Genomic DNA, 25,629 nt, shown 5'->3' on the forward strand with positions numbered 1-25,629 from the left:
TTTGAGGGAAGCTTTTTCACGCACTCTGTGTGTGATACCTACAGACACATTTGGGCTCAGCAAAGGAAAGAAGGATCTGACATATAGTGTGCAGGTATAAATACTGCAGATCTTATGTAACAAGTCGAATAAAGTTTATAAATCATGATTTGAAGTGTAGAGGTCAAGCGTCTGTGGAATGTCTGTAACATAAATCAGCGCTGAGCTCCGCGGGGCAGAATTAAACTTAGTAAGGAGACGTCTCCATTTCCTCCCAAACAGGATGAGGAGAGAGAAAACACCCTGTCACTCTGCACACTCACACACACTCACAGAGTGTACGTTTATTGCAAACAGACATCAGCACACACGTTAGATGATAATTAATAATGTTCGTTATTATGATAATGGGTAATGGTGTTTGATGCCGCTCTGTCTTATCTGTGTAACAGTGAATGAAACCTGATGTTAAACACTCGACCTATAAAACTGTCACTTCAGCCACTTTATCACGCAAATACAGACGACAGTCGGTTTCTATCTTCTTCCCAGTTTAGTGACTTATTATGACATAATGGGGGTGGCTCTTACAATTAATGTATTTCTGCAGAATATACTCTTTACAAATGTTGTGCACACCTATGATGATGATTCTATGACAGCAGAATTATTGCAGTTTTAGAGTGTATTTGCACCTGATTTGTTTGGAGCAGTTGTTAAAAACCAAGTGTCATTGCCCTCAGAGACAAAGTTTATTTGGACATGCATGAACACAGCAATGGCATTCAGATGCGGGACAAAACAAGTGAGCCGGGACCACTCTGTCTTGGTGATGCATCTGGCGGTTTTAACATGATTTCAAAAACTAAGCTTCCAGTAAATCCATGTGCTGATTGTGAAATCTATTAAAGAAGCTGTAGTTATGCAGATCTGGCAACCATGGTAACTCAAATGCACATGAGGTTCAGATTAATAGGTTCAAAGCTGTTAAAATTATATGTATACTGGATGGGTATGGTTTTATATCATTTTGTAGCTACTGATACTGCTTATTAATGCTGATATTTAACAATACTCTTATCGATACTACTTTTCATATATTGATGCAAACGATGAAGACATGACATGCAAAGATGTGAAACAGTCTTTTACCCGGGATAAGTGGGATTCAGGGCTGTGGCTCGTATTGAGAAAGCTGGTGAATCAGAGATATAAAAAATTGTTTCCTGATTGGTTAATCAGTGGTTCTAAGCACAAACACCCCTGACACTACTGCATAACCCTGGGTACAGTTACGTACCTTTTCCACCAGCACTTTTGTTCACACTGAGCCAAACCGTCCCGTGCCAAATTGCATTTCCATTACCAGTTTTAGTGCGCTGAGCTGCACCTGAGATGGACCTGCTCTGGAGTGGGGCCAAAGCGAGCCCGACCCTCCTTCAAGCGGGCTGCGGTCATGTATCGCTGGCCGTGGCCATCCTGTGAGGGCCTTCCTTTCTCCCCCCTCGAGCTGTGTTAAGTTACTGCTGATGAACCCCCTGAATGAAAACATTTAAATAATGAAACAACCCGGGACTTTTATTGTGAAGAATTTAAGGAAACACTGTGTTTATCCCAGAGACGTATATGAACGGTTTATCCACTGCTTTATAGCTGCTTGACTCGAGCCTCCCCAACCTCGTCTTCAGGTAAAAGACACACCTTCAAGCGAGTGGCCCTGTTATAATGGAAATACAAACCCCTGCCTTGCTGGGCTGACGGGCCGAGTCAATTCAAGTCGAGCCATGCCAGCTCTGTGTATGGAGAAGAGCCATTACCAGTCGATTAGGACAGAGCCCACTGCCCTGCATGTTTTAGATGTTTCCCTGCTCCAACACACCTGATTCAAATGAACAGGTCATTATCAGTCTTCTGCAGAGGCTTGATGATGAGCTGATCATGTGAATCAGGTGTGTTGGAGCAGAGAAACATCTAAAACATGCAGGGCGGTGAGCTCTGAGGACCAGGACTGGGAAATGCTGCATTAGCAGATTTAATACCAATGAAACATAATCCTATTTCATTTGCATACCCATTCAGCACATTCTCATTGTCATTTACATTACAAGTGGTGCTGGGTATTCCTTGAACTTTTCATACAAAGTTTTAAAATGTGACATTTTGTCTGAATTCAAGCAGCCACGTGAAAACGAAATGAAATAGTATAAAATGAATTCTGGAACAATCTGATCAAACCATAAGATCACATATCTGACTAAGCATTCCACAGCAGATTTAACACACTAAACATAAGAACCTCTCATGCGAACACTTAAGATTCAAGACCTGCAAGACATTCCATCCCAGTTTGAACCTTTCTGTAGTTTTTTTTTTTTTTTTTTTTTTCCCAGGATGTCTCCCTCTCTGTGTTTGTCTCTCCTGTGCTCTTCAGTCTGTAGCTGTAGGTCTCTTTGAGGATACATGCAGCCACATGACTGCAGCTTGACTAAGGCTCATGTGATACTGTAAAAGCTTTGGGACACTTCTCCCTCTCTCTGACTCTCTGTTTGTGTGTGTGTGTGTGTGTGTGTGTGTGTGTGTGTCAGAGGAATGCGTCTCAGTGTGATTAGGTTAAAATGAAGCTCATTAAGCTTCAGTTGACAACATGTGACGCCGGTGATTGAATCTTTGAGCGAACCTCAGCTGGAGATAGAAAGGAGAAGAAATCCTTGAGAGTGCCATCGTCAGATGCCCCCCCCTCTCCTGGGGCACCTGGTGACCTTGTTGCTATGTATACCATCCAAACAACAAAGTAAACCGCACAAACAAACAGAATATTCACACTACCTTGACTGGAGGCAGGTCGCCTCTCTCCAAGGCTTCTCTTGGTGGGTAAACATGCAGCTGGCTTGTGACAGAGCTAACATCAGTAACTCAGTCCCTCCAGGAAGCTGCGATGTTGTGATTCATACAAATTCATCCATTCCTTGTGAATTCTCCAGAACGTTGCAATGTTGTCCAAACTCTGCAGCTTTTCTGCAAATTAACCCAACCATCCTTGCTCCCTGTGAGTTCTACCAATAATAGCAGTCCCCCGATGTTTTTGTGCTTGTTGTTTTAACTGAATATAAGCTCCAAAAAATGTTGCCTTTTATTGGTATACGCCCCAGGTGCACTTCTTCATCTGCAAATAAAGCATATTTTGTTTGCGTTTTTGTAATCAGGAGCCTTTTTGGTGAGGTTACTTAGAAATTTTACTGACTTATGGAAAAAAAAAAATCTAAATCAGCTTTCCTTTGCAATTTTCACATGTTCCATCAATTTAATTGCAAAGAAAAGCCTGAAAATATTGCAACTTTTAGAAGAGCAGGCATAAAAGCAGATATTTTAGGCTGCAGCAATCTCAAAGGCTGCTCGCAAAATCCTGGGGGGACTGATAGCTGCACCATTTCATAAACCTGGACACATTATGTATGAAACTGTGCTGCAAACAGACTTGTCTCTTGGTTTTGCTTGGATATTTCCAACCATATATGATGAAATTCAAGTTGGATACCCTCTGATCACTCCATTGTAAGATGTGAAATGTGGAGCATTTCTTTTCTCTGGACTGGGAGCACTTTGACACTATCAGAATATAGAGTTAGGATATTTTCCTCATATGATCGATGTCATATTTTGAATGCCACAGACATCCTTTAAAGACAAAGAGTGATGACATGCCAAAGTTCTGGCCATATTCTAGCCAAATATTTCAATACATGGCATGTTTGAATCTTTAATTTTATGTGTATGTATCATTAAGCCTCATTCACACATGCAGCCTTTCTCGGAAATCTTCCAGCATTATTTTCCTGGAAAGGGTCATGTATGATTACGAGCCAAAATTGATTTTCTTGGAAATCTGCATTGGCAATTTTCCATTTAGTACTGGTAACATTACAGATAATATGCCAGGAAGGCTCTGTTGTGAAAGAAAGCTGGAACATTACTGGGAAGGGCCTTGCCCCACCTATCCCAGTAATTTACTGGGAACTATGTGTGAAGGAGACTTAAGATTTATCTGGACACAGTATACTTAAATGTTTATGAGGCATACGCTGGCTCAGTATTTGACCTGGTATAAAGCATATCAAAAATTCTCCAGATATTCCCCAGATATGATCCAAATTCTTGCAAGAATTTTGAAAAGATACTTCTGGATTCTGGGGTATTTTACACAGTTCCTCCTCCATGTTTGACATGGTGTTACCATGAATGTGAAAGTCTCTTCTATACATTTTAAATCCATAACCCTCCAGTTTTCACTAACCCAAGCAGGACTGAATTTGTTTAGTTCTATCTTTTTAGTTTTTCCCTTGAAGTTTGATCCTTTCAAGCTGTTCCATTGTCACTTTTTCCACGCACAGTCAAATCATGCCATTGCTTATTTGCACCTCCATAACCAATAATAGAGTGCACTGAGTTCTATTCGTCGTGCCCAAGATGGATCATCTCCAGAGTTGCACCAAAGAGCATCCAACCAGCCTCCAAGCTGGCTGCGGTGACATCTTGCCAATCACAGCCAACCTGTGACCTGTCCCTAAAAACTGATTTTACTCAGGGCTGGTGCCTAACATCAAGCATCACACAGTGTTGTGTGCCTGATGCACAGTCTCGTTGGCTAGCCTTGGGTCCTCTCGTCACTTTTTGGATAAGATAGTGACCTAAAAATTTGTTTACTAACCTAATTCTTGCATTAACCCAAAGATTCAACATGTAAGAGACCCTAATTGTAACTTCAGGTATCATTGATCATTGATTTACGCAGATAAACTCAGATTTTTACTCCTTGTGCTGCCGGAACAGCTGCACCTGCAACTAGACTTCCCTGCAGATTTTCAAATGACTTTTACCTGAATCTTGATAAATCCTCAAACTGAACATCATAGCATTATGCTAGAAATAGCAACTGCAAAGTGACTTAAACTTTATCTTATACTTATGTTAATTATTTTTTGACCTAAAATGTTGGTTGGATTTTTTTTAAAAACAGCAGGAGTTCCAGCTTTTTTTTTTTTTTTTTAATGGTTTCAACCACATCTCACAGCCTTCATCGGTGAACGGAACTGAGATATGGTTGAAAGCTAAGATAAAAAGTGTAGATAAGCACAAGTGCAACTTGAGTTGTGTGTATATTGATCCCAAGGTCAAAATAGACTTTCTGTGCTCAAATACCTACTATAAATGTCCAGCCAGCCTGATACTGAAGGCCCCAGTGACCTGGAGACACTGCGGAGTTCTTTTCGGCTGAGACGGACTGTGATTCAGAGATAAAGTTCAAATGTTTCTGGAGGTATTTCACACATGTGCCCAGATGTTACTTCTTCCAGGACAGATGCAGACATGTTAATGACTAATCACCTGTTGTCAATTTGTGAATTTCCCAGTTAAGATGTGTGTCACGTGGTGCGTTCAAGGCCTCTGGTGCCGGGCCGCCTATGCTCTGCAGTGTGCTGTTTGTAAAGGCCAAACAGCCTCAATATAAATCTTTAAGAAGAGCTAATGGCCGACTAATGCTTCAGGTATGTTTGAGTTAGTGCTGGGGGAGGAACAGTGTGATACATTATGTGTGTGTGTGTGTGTGTGTGTGTGTGTGTTGTTTTTTTAGAGACATGGCAACAAGTTCATGCAGATCTACAAGGGAAGTGGCAAAACACCAAGAACAGGCCATGATATAGGATGGTGTGTGTGTGTGTGTGTGTGTGTGTGTGTGTGTGTGTGAAGGTGACTGTACATAGTAGAAGCAGATGGGTGTGTGGGCGGCCTCTTCCACTCATGCTGAGAGTGAGAGACCAATAAAGAAGAGTATTATGACAGTATTATAGAGGAAGTGAGTGTTCATACAGACTCTCCTTCCAGCAGTAAGGGAGGAGCAGTCAAAGTGTTAATGAAGTGTCGCTTTAGGAAGTTTGACATTTGTCTTTTTTGTCCACAAACAATGTATACGTTTTTTTTAGAGTGAACCAAGAGAGATATGGTGAATATTGACTGAAAAAGACAGTGAAAGATTGAAAGTAAACCGCAGTTCAACATCTGGAAAACATTGTCCATCAGTTGTGACTGTCTTTGTGCATGAAGCATCATCAGTGTAAACACAGTCCTCCTCCACTCGCCTGCTGGACACCTGTTGCGTCCCGACAGCTCGGCGTACGGTCCGCCCATCAAGTGCAACAGCAGGTCTCTGTAAGATGTGGGCGCAAAAAGTCTCGGGATTTCTCGTGGCTGTGTCCCATTTTGTCCATTTCATTTTCCTGACCAGACATTAGCCAGGGGCAGCCTTAAGTCCAATCTGGGCTGGCGTGACTCCTGTCCCCGCTCTCCTCCAATTCCCCTGGGGTGGTCCATGGCGGTGCTTCTGCCCAATCTGGCTGAGGGCACAAAAGATGCCGTGCGCATTGTTGATCGTCCAGTCCGATCCATCATCCAATCATTTTATCCAAACACCAGAACAATACAATAAGAAATAAAATAAAAATAAATAAAAGGGTGGAAAAAGTTAGGAATAAAATACCATATTTTTTTAGGGGTAATAACCAAACAAGAATTTGCTGATACTGTTGTACTTTATTTCACTAAAATTCAACTTGAATTCTTTCTCATCTGTTTCTTCCCCAGTTATTTTTAGTGATTGATGATTTTGATATCGATGATGAGGTCGGTGGGGGAAGAACTTTTTCAGCTTCTGAAGTGGGACACGCCAGAAAAAGCTGGGAACCACTGGATTAGTAACTGTAGTATAATTACCATTTGGAGATTGTAATCCCTTACTCTAGCTGTTAATGGGTAAAGTAATGATATTACAGTGATTTAGTTATGCATTACTGCCCAACATTGAATATGAACACGACCAATAAGACCCCAACCAATTTGACTGTGTGAGTTTTAGCGTATTTTTATGTATTTATTTACTTTACCTTTATTTAACCAGGCAGAACAAATTCTTATTTACAATGGCAGCCAGGCAAAAGGCAACAGTATGTTGGACAATAATTAACAAGAAACTGCACACAGAAAAAATTTAAGGGATCCTTATCTCAGATTTTTTTTTAAATGGCCAATATACTGTTACTGTGTTTTTTTTTTTTATATCAACTCTCATGTAATGATATGGGCATTGGCCTTGAAAATCCAGTATAAGCCTCTACTATGTATTAAATCATGCAATTCTTCTTCCATATCTGCATCCAATGTGGGTGTGTAATGACTTCCTATCTTCTCCCTGTGTTCTTGTCTCCTTGTCTTCTGTCTCCCTCTCCTCCTCCTCCGTCTCCTGCCCCTCCCTCATATGTGTCATCAACCCTGCAATGAGTCAGTTAGAGGTTTATATGCACGTTTCTCCTCCATCTCGTCTTCTCTTTCTCATATTATTTGAGGGCACGATCTCTATCATCATCTGTGTGAAACCACAAGGAAACACTCAACTGATGCTTTGTGCACAGATGCACATTTAAGCTCACATTTTGTGGTGTATGTTGGCTTAGAGGCGAGTAGAGGCTTGTGCATATCGTAGATGTTCAGGTCATTTTGTGTCACTCTTTCATGACAAATAAATCCTTTGTTGGATTGCAAAATGGGCTTGATGCTCAGTTTCACCATTATAGTTACTTCATCCTCTAAAATTGGACTAAAAGTAGAGAGGCGTAGGTCTATGAGGGGCAGAGGTGGAATAAGCAAGTAGCAAACTGTGGTGGATGTGATAAGACAGATCTATCAGTTGTTGGATGAATCTATGGACCTTTTTGTCTTATATAAGTTACCAAAATTTGTGCCTTTGACTTTCAGCTCCTTCACTAATGAAAGCACCAAACATGACATGAATTACAAAGCTCTGAAACACAATTTGTACTAGTTTCAGTTTCAGTTTTGCATGCTCAGAGTGTTGTAGTCCTGCCAGACTTTACTTTTAATGGCTTTTTGTGTTATGTAATGTAAGCTGAAGTTATGACAGGAAAGGCAGAGAGAGAGCAGGTGGGATGAGGTGCACCAATAACAATTATTTTTAATCTTAATTGTAAATCTCCCCAATATTCCCTCTTTAACTAAAATGGCCATAACTGAGCATGTGGGACACAGATCTGTGAAGATTTCTATCTCTGTGTGTACCAGTGAGGGTGTAGTTCTGCTAATTGAAGTGCTGCTTCACTTAACTGAGAGAAATACGTCCATGTTCACAAATGTTTATTTGACTTACTCTTATTGATAGATTATGTCCTTCTTTAATTATTCGGGTCTCTTGAGCCTCAGCACACAGCTAGTCACTCTTTAGCCTGCGATACAAAAACTCTAAATGTTTCTTAGAAAGCTTAACTCAGCTCAGGACTTGTAGGAAATAAATAAACCTGTCTTCTATTATCCATCAGGACTTATAGAAGTATTCTAGTGCAGTGTTTTTGCGCTAGAATTAAAGTTAAACTATAACTAACAACTCTTGTTATAATCAAATTTAAGGCTGAGTTTGAAGATGGGTGTTGTCTAGGCAAAAGCGTTGGAAGTAGGTGGGGTCGGAAGAAGGGAAGGGGCAATTACAATGTAGTAATGACTACTGAGTGCTCATGAGTCAGAACATTAACAAGTTGAATAAGCACTGCAGTCCAAGTTGGAGCCACAGATTGCATATTAAATAGGCTGACATCTTATTTAATGCACAGTCTATGGTTGAATCCAGTTGGTTCCCTCTGCTCCCTCCTCCTCAAGAGGGTCAGGCAGGCTGCAGGAGCACTGCAGGAGAGCAGCAAAATTGACAATAACAAGTGTCAACGAGTCCTAAACTGTATGCTTGTAAGTCAGTTGTCTGTCAATGTAAAGTTAAGCCTGTTGTCCTGAAAACAAAAGCAGCAGCTGCTCTGAAATAACACACTCTGGAGTTGGAGATCAGTAACTGTCTCTCTCACTGCTTACCAAACTCCATTAACATTTTGTCCAATTTAACTGTTCTAAGCATCTACTCCTTCTAAAAGATTATTCATGATTTTGTACGACTCATAAACAGACACTGACCCATCTGACATCATTCGGCATTAATTTGAACTCTAATTAACATGAAATGGGCAAACAATAGCGCAAGTTACAGGCTGGGAGAAAAGACAGCATTTCAACCTTGCATGTTTCCTTAATCTCTCGTGACATACTAGGGTCATTTTATGATTTATTACATTAAATATATTACAGATTTCTCCTTTAAGGGTGATATATCAGCATGCATTTTGAGTGTTCAAAAGAAAATATGAATATGGAGGGAGAACAAATATGAGTTTGATTTGGAGCCCTAAATTTGATCATATTAAGTAATAAAAGCGAACAGAATAACCTCCTCTGCTGTACAACTCACAGAGGTCTTTCTTGTTCATATGAGACAGAGAAACTGTGTGTGTGTGTATGTGTGTATGTGCGTGCGTGTGTGCGTGTGTGTGTGTGTGTGTGTCACCATAGCTGGCCTGCTCACAATGCTGCTGCATCACTTACTCAACAGGGACAAATTAGGCATAGACAGACATGGCTAAACAGCAGGACGGGTGTGAGTGGCTGCCGACGGGAGGCCGTGTGTGTGTGTGTGTGTGTGTGTATGTGTGTGTGTATATTTGGGGACTGTTCTGGTTTGTTTGAAGTAAATCCAGTCCATTAGCAGTAAGAGTGAGTCCAGCTGAAGTTATTCTACAGTACCTGAGTGTGTGTGTGTGTGTGTGTGTGTGTTTGCTGCGTCTTATCTGCTCCACTCGTAGCTGTTTTTGTTTATTCATTTGTGTCCATTTGTTCATTTGTTCATCATTGTTCATAAATTGACTGTAACACATCAACTCTAAAAGGTATTAATTTCAGTACATCCATTACTGCAGGGTATCATGGGATATTTCAGAGCGCACTCTGCATTTCGCTCTTTTTGGACGTGCAGTTTGTCTCTCTGCATGCACATTACTGTAGCTACTTCTATTCTTGTGAGGACCAAATTTGATTTCTTTGAGAGTGAGGACACTTTTGGAAAGCGAGGACAATTTGTCCAGCCTCGAAGGCTGTTTAGGGGGTACAGCTGGTTTTATGATTAGGATAAGAGTTTGGTTAAGGGGCAGTTCACCCCTAAATCATCCACCTAGGTAGTTCTGGTGTGTGTTGCAGAGTTTTCTGCTTGTGGAGCTCAAAGCACAAAAAAAAATAAATAAATAAAAACAGTTGAGCAACGTCTCTTTCTAGAAATGATGACCCGGTTACTCAAGATGATCCACAGACCGTGTCATTAAGAGTTTGATGTAGGAACTACACCCGCCAACCGCTTCACCGAGCAGAGGGATCTCATGGATGAGAGGTTATAGCTCACCCAAGGAGGACGCCATCGATGTTTACATCCCGCGCAGCCAAGAGCATGAGCCGTGAGAAGTGGCTCTCGCTTGTTCTTTAGACGCAGACCATTACGTTAGCAAATATAAAATGACAAAACGATCCATCCCCTAATGGAAAGGGTGTGATCCAGCATTTTGGCCTCATAGTAGGGACTAAAAGGCAGGGTGCCTCTGCTGCTTCAATTTTAATTATCACTTTTTAAAATCTCTCTTGCCCTGCTTGGTATTAAACCTCAATACTGAAATGTGGAGCATGGAGTATCAAAACTTGCCCAAAAGTTGTCATTGAATGTCAGGGTGGAAGAGGGATCTATTGGGAAAAAATGACAGAAATGGAATATAATATCCAAAAGTATGTTTTTGTTGGTGTATAATCACCTGAAAATACGAATCATTGTGAATTACTGTGTTTGTGTTACCTTAGAACGAGCCCTCTGTGTCTCCAGAGGGCTTGGATCCTTTTTCTTTAGAGACCGCCATGTTGCATGTAAGAAAATATCGATACACTTGAGTATTGCACTATTATGTTTTGTGGTACTGTACTGATTTTCAGAAATACTGGATCATGATATTGTGACGTATAAAGATTTGTGGCAGTGGTTCATTTTGTGTTGTGTTTAAACCCCCGACCTCCAGATAGCAGTGTAGTTATCTCTTTTAAACTCAGATTTTATACATATAAGTTAACTTCAATTAACAACATTTTGCGCAAGTTTTGCAGCCACCACAGGCTCTCCTTCATGTTTGGAAGGGGAAAGTGAGGTGAGATGTAAATCCTACACACTGGTCTTTTAAGATCTTGTTTAAATCACATTTTGTCCTGTTTTATTCCAAGAAATATGAAGGTAAAGAGCTTGTATCAGTTAGGTATATGTACCAAAAGTCACATATCACACAACAGCTAGTACTGAAAAGACCTGGTGTTGGTAATGTTGTCCACTGAGGCACTTCAGTGAGTCTCAGTGAGGGTCCTCACAAGTGCAGCAGTTCTATTGTGTATGTGTGTGTGTGCGTGTGTCTATGTGTGTGTGTAGGGTCTGCAGTGTGTCAGTCCACAGAGGCCGTGTGCTCTCTGTCACTGAGAACAGATAAAACACAATGTCCTCCCTGTTCTCTCTCTCTCTCTCTCTGTCTCTGTCTCTGTGTCTCTCACTCACCCTCACTCTGATTTTTCTCTCTTGGCGTTTTGATTCTTTTCTGACCGAGTCCCTGCTACAGCTGGTAAATGTGAAATAGCTGTTCATACATCAAACGGCCTTCCGTTTTTACAGATTTTAGATTCAATTTTCAGATTGTTCAATCTGTAGAAACACATGAAACGTCTCTCTCTTCGTCCTCTTTTACTTTGGTAAGTAGTAAGGTGGGATGGACAAAAAGATTTGGCCACTTTTCTTGGTCTCTGCAGTTTAAAACTCACCTTTTACTACTTTTATGTTTCAGTTTCGCCAAACACACAATGCAGGCCATGTAGTGTATCATAATGTTTTTGGTTTTTGCCAATTTTCACTGAAAAATGTTCTGTTTGAACTCATTTTTTACAGTGATTTTATGTCCCAAGTGATATAGTTCTGTATCACTGCAGTAGTGGGTGTTTTACACCAGTATGGATCTGGATATTTGTGAGAAAAAAATGAAAATCTGTTAAATTCCTTTCTTCAGCTGACATTCTTTATTTTAACCTGGTCTTTGTCAGATAGATGAGAAGTGAGTTTAAAAAAAAGTGTGTGTGCGCCGTGTGTAGTGCGTGTCTACAGTGAATCTGAGCCAAGAGTTCAATGGTGTCATGTGCTTTCACTTCAACCTTAACAGACTGTGGGTATGTTTGTGTGTGTCTGAGCGTGTGTGTGTGTGTGTGTGCCGCCGTGTGTGTTTGTGTGCGTGACAGAGTTGGCAGGTGTGGACAGGAGTCGTCACTTTGCTGAAGGACCTTTATTTTTGGGCCAGTCGGAATCACAAGGAGCTGTCACCACTCACACACACACACACACACACACACATAGTGATGTATGTGTGTGTATTGTTGGTCGTTGTAAAGATCTTAAGCCAAATACCAGACCGGATCAGTAATATAGAATTTTGCCACAAGGTGTTGGTTGTGACTCACTCACTCGCTCACATGTCCCTGAAACTGTTTCACAATAAAAGAGGGCTTTTAATTTGAAGCAGATACAGGAAGTGTTGAATGCCATAATATTAGAGAGGGCAAAGCGGATCAGATCAACATGAGGCTTCGTACTTAATTTTCCATCTGCTACGTTACTGACTGTACTGAGAAACTACAGCTGGCTAGCTACCTCGCTAACGTAGCAAACAGACAGGGGCGGGGTTATATTAGAATTAGACTGAAAGGGCAAAATGATGGGCTCATTGTTTATTAGGCAGCAGCATATATTTCACAAAGATTCCCATGTTTAAGTTTTAAGTTTTGTTTTTTTATTACATATGTATTGCCTCACTTGTACACAAAGACCTGGGCCAACAATGACAAAAAAGTTGTGCTGTAGATATTCCCAGGCATTCTTAATGGTCTTTCAGAGTTTGTGTTTTCCTGAAAAATGACTGAAAAATGAAAGAAAAAAAAAAGATGACTCATCCTGCACTCAGAGCACATGCATTTACCGGAGGGGACTGGAGTGTTTCTGGGGAACCTTATTCACTGATTCTTGTGAAACTGGATCATATCTCATGGAGAGAATATTTTCTGTTTTTAATGTCCTCCGGCTGTCTAACCGCAGACTTTCCTGATGGACGGATAGCTTTGGCAGCTTAATTGTTGTTTGAGCAGCTAATCGTAGCTCTCTCTCCTCCCAGTGAACACGACCGGTCACCGAAACAAACACAGCCTCTGAGACCGACGGGGAATACAGTTCCAAGGTTGTTTACGGCGCTTCCTGATGGAAAGACTTAGATAAAGACTAACTGCTGTTAGCTCAGTTAGCGGAGACTCAGCCTCAGGGTGCAGGGCAGTCAAACCCAGCAAGAAAACCACCAAACTGGCTTCCACTGGTCTCTGAGTAGGGCTGCACACTTAATTGCAAAAGAATTGAAATCCCAATACGGCCAAGTGCAGTATCCAGATTGCAGCTTTCAGCTTATATTGGCAATAAATAGTTTTGCTCTTGGCTCCTGCATTGAACTTTGTTAACAGGTTGACATTGCTGTGAGCTACTTCTTGTCTCTGTGGGCTGTAACTCACGTCAGTTCAGTCGGCTGCATTAGGTTACGTGCTGTTATTTACGACCTCTGTTTATTCATTTTGTTTTTGGCTTAAAAGGATGCAGATTTCATTTCTGGGACTAAATTTATGCATTTGTGCATTTTATTCATTCATTGTGTCAGTTTACTCTGCATTTGTGCACAGAAACGCTCTTCTATGAAGATGAAAAATCAGAGCATTTCAGTATTGAACAGAATGACTGATTATCTTAGAGCTGAGCGATTATGATCAACACGCACGCAACATGCTTCAGATGCATTAGAGCGGATGGGAGGGAAACCTGCTCAATTGAGTTAAAGCCTGCAATTTAATTTGCCTCTGTGTGTGTGTGTGTTTGTGTGTGTGTGTGTGTGTGTGTGTGTGTGTGTTTGCCCCATAAATGAGCGTACAGTTTGAGGATGTTCTCAAAAAAGGTAAATAAATTAAATTTGACTCCCTGTTAAATATGCAGCACACACACACACACACGCAGAAACACACAGCAGGACTCGCTGTTTACCACATGATGAAGACCACATGATGTTCAATGTAACTGTCCTGTGGAAATCTGTGGAGTTAAAACATACGTGCATATGCTGATTGTATGTTTTTACATGCACACGTTCCATGATAATGAGTGCATCTCTCCCATGTGCCCCCCCACTGCCGCGACCTCTGACCCCCCATGTGCGTGCAGCCGCCGGCTCTCAGATAAACAGGGGCGAGGAGTAAAAACGAGCGCGGTGCATCCGCCATGTGTATGAGAATGAGCTCACGCCAACAACAGTCGTGGACGCACACAAACACACACGCACACTGAAGGGCCTTTTCCTTCCTTCGCCCGCTCTATATTTAGTGACATTTGCACCTGTGAGTCTGAGCACGCTCAGTAAGCAGCTGATGAATGGAGGGCTGTGACCTCACAGGAAGGGAGGTGGTGTGTGTGTGTGTGTGTGTGTGTGTGTGTGTGTGTGTGTGTGTGTTTGGGATGTGTGAGGTCCTTGTTTTCTCGTCTTGGTGACATCATATTTGTCTGTACCACTGGTTTATTAGTAAATGAAAATGCAGTTTGCAGTGATTTTTTCATGAACTCTGTTCTATCTATTGTCTCATTACATTAGGATGGGTACAGCTTATTATTTACCTTTTGACTAAATTTAGGGCTGAAGGACTGTAAAAATGATTATTTTGACTGATATTTGCAACTGCAATATGATTTGAAATATTAGAGGAAATTATCATTTTTACATCATTATTCTTAACATGTTAAAATGACTACGGTGTGATTTTTTTTTTCCAGTCTGTAGAATCTAATTTATAGGACAGGACAGTTTTTTGATACACATTTTCCCTTCAACAAGTATTACACCTCATGCGATTTGAAAATTGCAGATTTCGTTTAATTGTGCAGCCCTAGCTAAGTTATCATTTTTATTATTTTTTGAATGGCCCAAAAATTGTCACCAATACTGCTAGATGCCCCTATACAAGATTGTATTGTCCAAAGGGAAGCCTCAAAATACATTATTTTGTCCAACCAAGAGGGCAGCCAAGTTTGGTTTAGTTCACAATGGATCACAGTAAAACAACAACTGGGTTAATTGATTTTCTAGCTGTGTAGATATGAAAGGTGATGACAGTGTTTTACTAGTTAAATATATTTTACTTGTATTGAACTCATTCTCTCTTTTTTGAGGATATCGTTTAGCCACAGTCATATTATTCTGGCTTGGTATGGTCCTGCCATTAGTCACGTCCAAAACCCAACTGAGGGTCACCTCAGAGTGTAACGGGCCGTGCATTCAAACGTACATGCACAAGTTTTTTTCAGTTATTTCAATAAGACTTTCAGCGTCCTCTAAAATCTCTAAATTGACTGAAACTTCATTAAGATCAGCCCATTGGGAGTTGAAATATAGCTATTTTTGGCTGACAGATGAGAGATGCTTTGCTGAAGCAACCGATCAGTATTGTTATTGATTAATTTTCTGCTAATTAACTTTAACCCATTAATTAATTAATTAACACATGAATCATTTCAGTATATCGAAGTGGAAGGAAATTCACTGAATTCTGACCAGGAAAAATTAGGTGGCTACACTCAAGTTGGCTGACCACTGCAGCTCAGTGCAGTGAAAACACAAACTAAGTGCTCTCTAAATAGTTTTTCAAAAGCAGTTTAACCAAAGAGTAGAGTACAAGTCAGTCATTCCAAAAAGACTGGGTCATGACCCACAGGTGAGTCACAGGAGGTTTTATTTGCGTCACCAAATAAATTAAAGACTACAGAAGAAAATCAGCAAAATTTAAGATTTATGTCTGCAGTGCAGCTTTTGCAGAACATTTAAAATGTGAATATTGTTTTACTGACATGAGGTAAAAGTGAGAGCCTGTTAATTCCATATAAATACACTTAGTTTTTCTGATATATGAAGTAGGTTGAAATGTCCTGCACTGTAAAACTGAAAAAGTTGAGAAAATCCAACATTTCAAGGCAACTTATTTCAATAGATTTTTGAGCCCAACTCAAACTCTTAAGTTTTACCAACTAATGTTTTATTGAGATGATTTATTTTTCGTCTTTAGATGAACTTGAATCTTTCGTTTCGTTTCAGAAACCCCCAAAAAATGTATTTCAAAAATTTCAGAGTAAACTTGTCGACATGAAAGTGAATAATGGTTAATATTTTTGTATTTTCAATTAAGACCATTTAATTTTCAAGTACCCAAATAATGACAAATCAGGTTCACAGCTTTTTTGAGTTTCTAAACTTCAAAAATTCAAGTTTATCTAATGAAGAAAAGTCACTTATCTTAAATGATCTAAAATGTATCTCAAAGCTTAAGAGTTTGGGTCCAAACTGAAAAATCTAATACAGTAAGTTGCCTTGAAATTTTGATTTGTCTCAGCTTTTGTTTGAGATGACCTGAACTCAGCATAAATGCATTTATTTCTTGTTCATAAAGAATTTAACGCGTGTATATGCATGCACCCAGATAATATGGGTGGTGATGCGGAAATATTGGCAAAAATTCACAAATAAATTTTCACAAGATTTATTTATAAGGCCTGTTGTGAATTGGGCCACAATGGTTTGTCATTTTTAACAAGCGTGTTGGGAAACACTGCTTTAAGCTTTATATTTTTACACATTTTTTCCCAGTTACATCAAACATGAACAAACAATGAGCCCTCATCACGGCGTCACCCCTCTCCAGAAAACATTGTTTTATTGGGCCTAATTATAGTGTGTATGGATGCTGAAACAAAACACTTCACTAATGCATTTGTTGATACACCTACACTCCTTTCTTGTTGATGTGACAGAAACTCAGCGCTATCCCTTTCTTTGATTGACGGCGGGAACAAAAACAACCCAAATGTCAAGTCATTTTCTTGTTTATAATCTATAAAACCCCTCGCTCCCCTCCTCTTCCTCCTCCTCCTCCTCCTCCTCCTCCTCCTCCTCCTCCTCCTCCTCTGCCAGATTCATGGTAATATTCTGCCACCCTCATCTGTCCATCTGCCACAACGACTTCCTTCCTTCCGCTCCTTCTTGTAGAAAATGCAGATGGATGGGAATAATTATCCTGTTAAAACCTCAAAATGCTCTCAGCGCCGTCCCGCTTCGTTGTGAAGATGCATTAAGACCAAAAAAAATAAATAAATAAAAAAAGGTGCCATTCCTGGAACAAGCCAACGCTGGATGTGAAAAGAGAGTGTGTGAACAAAAAAAAAAAAGTGATCAGGCGGGGTGCTCCCTCCCCTTCTCTCCACACCCCCCCTTGTACTTTCACATTGGAATGAGCCAACAAACTTTCTCTGTCCTCCCCCTCATCCGTCTCTCTGCTTTCCATCTCCTACTGTATACATTACTGAACCCACGCCTGCTCGCCTTCGCTGCACCAAGTCTTCACTTAGCGCTGTTCGCTCCGTGTGTGTGTGTGTGTGTGTGTGTGTGCGTGTGTGTGCGCAAAGGGGGATTATGGACACTGTGGGTGGTGCAAGCTGCTGGTAGAAACTCTCAGGCATTCTTACACACACACACACACACACACACACACACGTGCAAACACTCATAGTTTGCAGAGCAGCATTTGTCTTCAGTCCCCAGAGCCTCTCTGTGGCCTAAACACACTCAAGACTCCAGTATGTGTGAGTGTGTGTGTGTTTGAGGTGTATGTATGATGTGTGGGTGTGCGACAGGATGTGTGTCAACCTCTAGTTCTCTGTAAGTTTTTCTTTATCTGAAGATGAAACTCTCTTTCTTCTTCGTTACCACATCACTGCAGTGTTGCAAGTGATGCTGTGAGATTTCGGCCAGACGGGATGTTGCGATCACACGGTTTCCCACAGGTTGGTAACATGCTTGTGGTGGTGGTGAGGGGGCGGATGGCTTGAGAATTTTTTTTTTTTCCGATTGCCTTATAACACGTTATGGAAATTTGTATGCAAAAAAACCCAAAAAATACTCAACATTGATAAGGTTATCTTCAATGTCAAAGCTTTCTTTGGATTCTTTGATATTGAACGGAAAATCTTTTGGTTTTGGACTGTTGATAAGTGCAAATATCTCAAGCTTTAGAGCAGCGGAACGGACATTTGTCATGATTTTCTGACATTTTATAGACCAGCTGTTTAATAGACAAATCAAGGAAATAAGCAATGATTTACTGACAGACAAAATAATCGTGAGTTGCTGTCCAACAGTGTGATTTTGACAACTTTAGTCCCATACCTTCACCTGTCTAAGTAGACCTGGCATCCTGTTAGAGGTGCAACAATTAATCAACTAATTTGTTATTAATAGATAAGTCAATTAATTGCCAACTATTTTGATAAATGATTGATCAATTTGAGTCATTTTTTAAGAAAAAAGAAAGTCAAAATTATGCGATTTCAGCCTTAAATGTTAATATTTTATAGTTTCTTCACTCCTCTCTGACAGTAAACTGAATATCTTTGAGTTGTGGACACAAAAAGTCATTTGAGGACGTCATTTTGGTCTTTGGGGAACAATGATCAACATGGAACACGATCATGATCAGATGAGTCAACAATGAAAATAATAGTTACAGGAAAGACTTGAAAGACAAGATTGTGACAGGCGCTATTGTGAAAATAATGCAATTATAATTTCAAGCACTTTATCCAAAATCCAAGCACCTTTCAAACCTTGAAAATGCCTCATTAAAATTCAGGCATTTTCCAGGATTTCCAGCACCTGTAAAAACCCTGCTCTTAGTTGCTTACTGAAAACTGTATTCACATAAAGTCACTTCAGGTTGTGTTCTTCTCTGCTGATCTTGAATCCACAAGGCGCCCCACCCTCACTGGGAACGATACTGACAGGCCGTTGGTGAAGATGAGGCACTCATCATTTGAGAGACCAGCTGCCAGCAGCAGTTAATGGTTGTGTTCTGCTTTTTAAGCTAGACAGATTTATCAGTGCTTTGAGACGGCTGATTACTGTGATCTGACTTCTTTAAAACAACTGAACAGAGTCGAGGGTTTCATCTTGTCTTTACTCAGAAGGGAACATGAACTTTTTGAGCAACTTTTTGCTTGCAGTAATGTCTGATTCAGTGGTAGAGGTGTTAGCATTATGATTTGATTTTCTCTGTCAGTCGTTCATAAATTGCAAGAAGACATGATTCTGTTTACCTCTGTTCCACCATCTCCATCCAGGCAATGTATTTCTTTCATTGGTCTGTCTAAAGAGCTGAAACATGACACTGGAGTTTTCTGCAAGTTTGTGTCAGAGAACCAGGTGTAAGACTCATATGAGTCATAATAATAATTTATCTTGGTTAAAATGACGAGGTGTTTAGTGTGTCCCGTCCAGTGCAGAGGCATTGACACGTGTCTGGTTTAGAATCTGGACAGAAAGGCTGCAGGGAACAGCCTGTGTTGGTCTTCCAGAGAGACAAACCCTCCGTGTGTCCCCATCAAATTACCGGGACATGAGCAACAAGCAACATTTCATAAATATTGCCTAAAATAATGTATGCCAGACTAATTCGAAAATGTAAATTAGTCTGGAACCTCTCCTCTGGACGCCATTGGATGGACACAATTAAATTACAGCTGAAATGTGTTTCTGAAAACATTTTAGGTGAGAAATAGATGATCCATGTTTGATCAGCACTGACTAGTTTGACAGTTTAATCTAAGTTTCTGGAGTTTGAGGCGTTGTGCTGGACGCAACGGCGGGCTGGATGTAATTGGATAGACCTACAACCAGTCAGAGCAGGGAAACGTATGACATGTGTCTGTCAATCATTATAGAAAACCTGTCCCATGGTAAATAAATGGTTGCGACTGGTCCGACCAAGGCAGGTAGGCTGGAGTGGAAGAGGGGTCATAATCTGCCAGAGCAAATCAATGTCTCCTGTACAGTTTGCTATGTCATGCTATAGACAACATATATCAGACAGCACAATCAGCCAGTTAAGCTCATTTAAATCTAATTGTTACTCTCTTTTTGTCCTTTCTTGTCCTCTTTTTTCCCATGACCTCTCTGCCTGCAGGTTGACCTGGAGCCAGAGGGAAAGGTGTATGTTGTTATTGACCTATCAGGATCTTCCAGTGAAGGTAAGAACTGTAGTTTTTTTTTTTCTTTTTTTTATGTCCATTTCTGCTTTTTTATTCCTCTGGATTATCTGTTTATGAGAACTGCTAAATGGCAGGAGGATTATATTTCTACCTGTTGAGTCATTGTGGTCACAGCTATGTACCGGCTTCCTCTTAGTTTTGCTCTGTTGCTACACCCAAAACCCACAACCTCCATGAGAAATTATGTGGAAGTTGTGGGTTTTACACATTGCAGTGTTTGTAACATTTTACATATGCATCTGTCTAAAGTTCCTTGCATTATCAGCTCTGTCAATCAGTTTGGGCTCAGAAATATCCAAAAATGCGTGAGGAGTGAGGAGGAGGAGGTTTTTTGTTTGTTCTTAACATGTCTTATGAGCACCGAAGGGAGTGATATATCTGTGTTAAGTTAAGTATTGCCATTTTCCTCCAGGGAGTAAATGTGTAACCACACTTAAAGCAGCACGCTGACCTACTATCAAATTAAGAGCCCTCTCATGACTGTAGAAGTGGGCATTTTATGTGTCTGAACAGGCTTCAAGAGAGGCCTGTGCACCATGAGTCCTCCTTGTTGAACTCCTCCATGAAACGTTAACATTTTCTTCACAGCCCCTCTGCAGTATGAATGATGGGAAAAACTATGAAGTGCTGCCTCTGTCAAAGTTTTCTTCAGTGTCGACTGCCATCAAGCAGAAAGTAGAAGTTTGAACCATTTAAGTTACAAACATGAGTTAAATGAAATGCCTGAAACAGTTCTAATGATTCTAATGGAGCTTTTTCATGTGGTTTTTCTTAAGTCAGTCTGTTTACTTGGAAGGAAATTATGTATCTTTGCTAATCAACCACATTCATATTGATCCACATTACAGTGTTGTTTTACATCATTCATACTTAATGTTAATGTGTTTTTGTTGAGCTGTTAGTGGGGATTTACAGGAAATAAAGATTTAACAATATTAATTTATCTATAATAGAAGCGATCTCTGTTTGTATGTCTGTATGTGTGTCCTTCACTTATCTCAAGAAGTGTTTGTTCGATCTACATCACACTTGATGGGTGTATTGCTGAGGACCCAAGGGAGTGCAATGTTGAATTTGGTGCATCATGTGTAGACGGTGGAGCTATGACAACAAACAAAGCCGCAAGTCTCAGGAACAAAATTCTGCTGCTCAGTGGCACATGAAGCCAACTTCCGCATACGATGTTGCGTATATGTTTCCATGTTGTGCAGCCCACTGAGCAAGCAAAGTTAGGACTTCGTTCGTTTAATTTTGCAACTCTTCTAGACTTTTCAAATATTATTGGAGTGAATGAAGCAAATCCTGATGGTGAGAATAGTCATTTTGTGGGGGTTGTGACGCTCAAAAAAATGTATCCCCTGTTTCACACCCTCTTCTTTCACTATATAAGCTTATGGGAAAAAGTCTTTTTGGGCAACAGTGCATCACATGACTTTACAATTATATTTATATTTATATATTTGGCAACTATGTCAAAGCCTGCTGTCAGTTTTGTCCAAATCTATTTTTTTGTAGCTATAGCTCTTACAAATTTTGAGTAATTGTCACCAAATTTGCTATGGAACATCTCTTGACTAAACTGGAAAAAGTTACTTTTTGGGATTTTTGATATCCCGTGCAGTTTTGCTGTAGATGGCCCTCAAATTGTGCTTAAATGTTGTTGGAAGGGCTCATACAAAAAATCTTGTATCTTCTGAATGCTCTGTGTTATTGCAGCCACATTTAATGAACGTGTGGATATGATGTCTCAGTGACCATGACAAATTCGGTGCCATTTGGCCAATAGGTGTCAGTACAGCAGCATCATCTGTCTGTAAAGGAAGGAATCTCTGTCTGTCTGTCTGTATGTGTGTATGGCTGTCCTTGGCATACGACTTCACACTTGGCAGGTGTGTTGCAGAGGACCCAAGGGAGTGCCGTGTCGAGAGTGAAGCCAGTCGGATGAGTGGTTTTCAAGAACGCTGCAAGCAGTTCTTACAGAGGCCAGCCAATCGGCCCGCTCCAAACAGCCATGCACTCCGAATGGCAATAACCCAAACGGGCACATTACTAGTAGCAATAAATCTGTGCTTCCTAAATAACCCAAAGATAATTTACATAAAGATAGCAAGCTGCATTTTGCAATAAAGGTGGTGTCAGCAGTTCTGCAGAAAGATTGATGGTTGTTCAGTTTCATATCCAGGTCATCAAACACAGATGCGTTGGGTTGGGTGGTTCGGTCTGAGCCACCGACCCAAAGCATCGTTATCTGACAACCTGGAAATGAGACCCAACAGTCAGCCACCAGAATCGCTTACTCCGCCTTTAATACGTAATTTTATAAAAGACATAACAGTACATTAACACATACAGTATATACATGATAGAGTATATCAGGTGCATTAGACAGCTGTTTTCTGTCTCAGGCTGATGTCTGTCTTTGATGTGCTGTGTGTCCTGCATGTGTGTGTTTGTGTGTGTGTTGTCTAAAGTGCCTGTGGTTTCTCAGTAAAAGCTTTGTGAAAGTAAGTCCTTATGTGATGAGTTAACACTTCACCAATGCCTCTTCCTCTTCCTCAATTTTTGTGGCTGCTTCTCATCTCACATCACTTCAAATTCATTTTAGAAATGTTATGTTGCTCTGTACTCTCTTTGTAGGTATATCGACCTTTGAAGAATAACTTTCCATATATTTTTTTTTTTTATTAGGACTTTTCTTTTTCTTAATGTGTGTGTTTGTGTGTGTGAGGAAGTAAAGCCTTGAATTAGTCTGTCACCCGTGTGTAATCAGCACCATTACATCAGGAAATAGACAGCGCGAGTTTCCGGTGCATTTGTGTGTTTTGCTTCTATAGTGTAATGAGAGACATGATGTCATGCAGTAAGAGCTGCCAGTTGAAGTTAAATGATGACACAGAGTTCAGCGTTTGACTCTGAACTCTAAGGTCACCTCATGATTTATAATGCGAGACGCTGTGCTGAGAGACATTATTCTCCTGGATGTCACTTTATGTTCACTGTAAAACTAGGATGTTGCATTTAAACAGCTGAGGAGTTTTATATGTAGCGATGCACTGATACTGACCTCATTAAACACTTACATTATACCAGACTTGGTCAAAATGTGGCCTGGGGGCTGGATGCGGCCCACTGTAAGGTGTCATGTGGCCCTCATGGAAATACCAAACCTTTATTCACTCAGTGCTGTACCTCCATGTTGTTTATGTTGTTCTTCTTCTACTTTTGCTGCTACTATCATTGCAACCTGTATGCAGCCTGCATGGTTCACTGTAACACATCAAGTTTTGGACAACAAAATATTAGCCAACAGTTCATCACATGGCAAATCAGAAAGGGTGACCAACAGTTTACCTGCCTTATATAGAGCATTTATTACAGATTTGATCATTATTAGGACCTTATATCATTTGTGTTTGGCCCACAGCAGCCTGATCAATTTCTCATGTGGCTGCTGATGAAAAATAATTGCCCACCCCTGCATTACACTATTTCTCCAGTATTTCATGAACAACCCATCTAAGTTACCTCTAGAGCTGTTAGTAAGATTTGTCTGAGCTGTTCATGAACGCACCACTGCTGCAGGCTGCTTCTTAGACAGTGATGTTAGCAGGACAGGCTTATGAGGGGATGCGTCTGTGCTTTGTGTAGATTTTAGTGAGATGTTGCAGTGAAAGACTCAAGCGAAAGCACATGGCAAGCTTTTGTTGTTGCTACGCTGTAAAACATGAAGACCAAATGATGCCTCTCTGTCACTGCAGCTCATCTAGTTGAAAATTAGATCATGGAAATAAAATAGAGAGAAGAAAGACTCCCGCATGGTGTTCACAGTTCACAAACTACTGCTGAAAGTGCTGATATATGCTTAACACTAGAGCTGCATTGGTTGATCAATTAGTTGTCAACTATTAAGTTAATCAACAGTGTTGAAAACTGATTAATTGATTTGATTCAAGAAAAAAAGTCAAAATTCTCTGACTCCAGCTTCTTGGATGTGAATATTTTCTGATTTATTTACTCCTTTATGACAGTAAATTGAATAGGGGTGTAACGATACATCCATGTGTGGTTGATGCAAAGTAAAAATATCGATCTACATCGTCATTTTAAAGATAAGCCATCATTTTGAACCCATACCTGAAGCCTTAAGGTGCTTTTAAGCACCTCACTCAGGCCAGGTAAACCTCATGATCCAGTGGGTGGAGCCGGAGAGGGAAAATGACCAAAAGAACGCAGCACAGGGAAAACACACAGCAGTAACACCTCCACCCTTAAAACAATGAATAAATAGTTTGCCACGCAAGTATAAAACATTTAAAATCGGATGCAGCACTAATGTAAATGGGAAATTAGTGCTACTTATCAAGGCCATGCGCTGCAGGTAAAACACAGCTAGACGCACAGACCAACACTCTTGAACATATTGACTCAATGTGATTGCAAAGTAATTAACTCATGCCAATTATGTCCATTAAATGTTAAGTGTTGCCATATCCATGTATCGCCCAGCCTTGATAGATCCAGTAAGACAGGCATAATCTTATTTAGAATCCATGAACCGTAAATGAGTTCTAGTGAAAGTGAACTCTTGGAAAGGAAATGGAGAAACACTACATCATTAGTGACTTCTAATCACTAAGAGATCCTTAAATTAAGAAATGATTCATAATTTGCCACTCGTCTGATCAGCAACATACAGTTTACTGTACTCTGGCACCATATCAACCACATGTAGTGGTGGTCAAATTTGGACTTCACAGCTCTCTACCCCCCTAACTCAGCTCCTGAAACTAAAAAGAAAAATCCTGAACCACTTTAAACTTATTTTGAATGATATTGCAATTGCGATATTCGAGGCAATACTAATTTTCATCATTATTCTCAATTTTTAAATAAAACATATTATTATGGTGTGATTTTTGCGAGGATATGGACCAAAGACAAATGTTTTCTTAAGTCTATAAAAAGTAAAATTCTGTGTAGGACAGGACAGTTCTGTAGCACAATATTTCATTTATAATGGTAGTTTGCCATATTGTGATTTTGATAAAATTTCGATTAATTGTTCAGCCCTATTCAAAACTCAAATAACACTTTGACGCGAGCGACTTTCCCAACCCGCACCGGGTTAAAGTAGCTATCAGATATTACTCCGCTGCTCCAGAGATGACAGAGTGAATTTTTACCTCCGTGTGGGTTTGTGTGTGTTTGTGTGCGTTGTGCACCGGATTACGTGTTAGAGAGACATGACAGAATGGAAGGAGGGAAAGACAGAGAGAGAGTTAACCGGAGGTCGAAAGAGGGGGGATGGGAGGGGTGATAAATTGATTAGTAAAGTGGAGTGTTCTCTAATGGACCAGTTACATCATCGAGAGAGAGAGAGAGAGAGAGAGAGAGAGAGAGAGAGAGCAGGACAGAGTGACAAAGAGGTGTCATTAGGACGAGGACTTCTCTTTTTATTCTCTTTTATAAATGTGTTCTTTAACCTT

At 40.3% G+C, this 25,629-nt stretch overlaps 1 protein-coding gene across 1 annotated transcript in view; it reads left to right on the plus strand.

Annotated features, from left to right (window-relative positions):
* Positions 1-25,629, plus strand: part of LOC146315752 (protein kinase C epsilon type-like) — a 113,584-nt gene that overhangs the window by 24,847 nt on the left and 63,108 nt on the right. The window contains exon 2 of the mRNA XM_084735187.1: positions 20,059-20,122. Coding sequence (XP_084591313.1) covers positions 20,059-20,122 — 64 coding nt within the window. The remainder of the gene's footprint in view (positions 1-20,058; positions 20,123-25,629) is intronic.

This window comes from Lutjanus erythropterus, chromosome 14 (assembly GCF_056507025.1).
Source record: "Lutjanus erythropterus isolate fLutEry1 chromosome 14, fLutEry1.hap2, whole genome shotgun sequence".
Lineage (NCBI taxonomy): Eukaryota > Metazoa > Chordata > Actinopteri > Lutjaniformes > Lutjanidae > Lutjanus > Lutjanus erythropterus.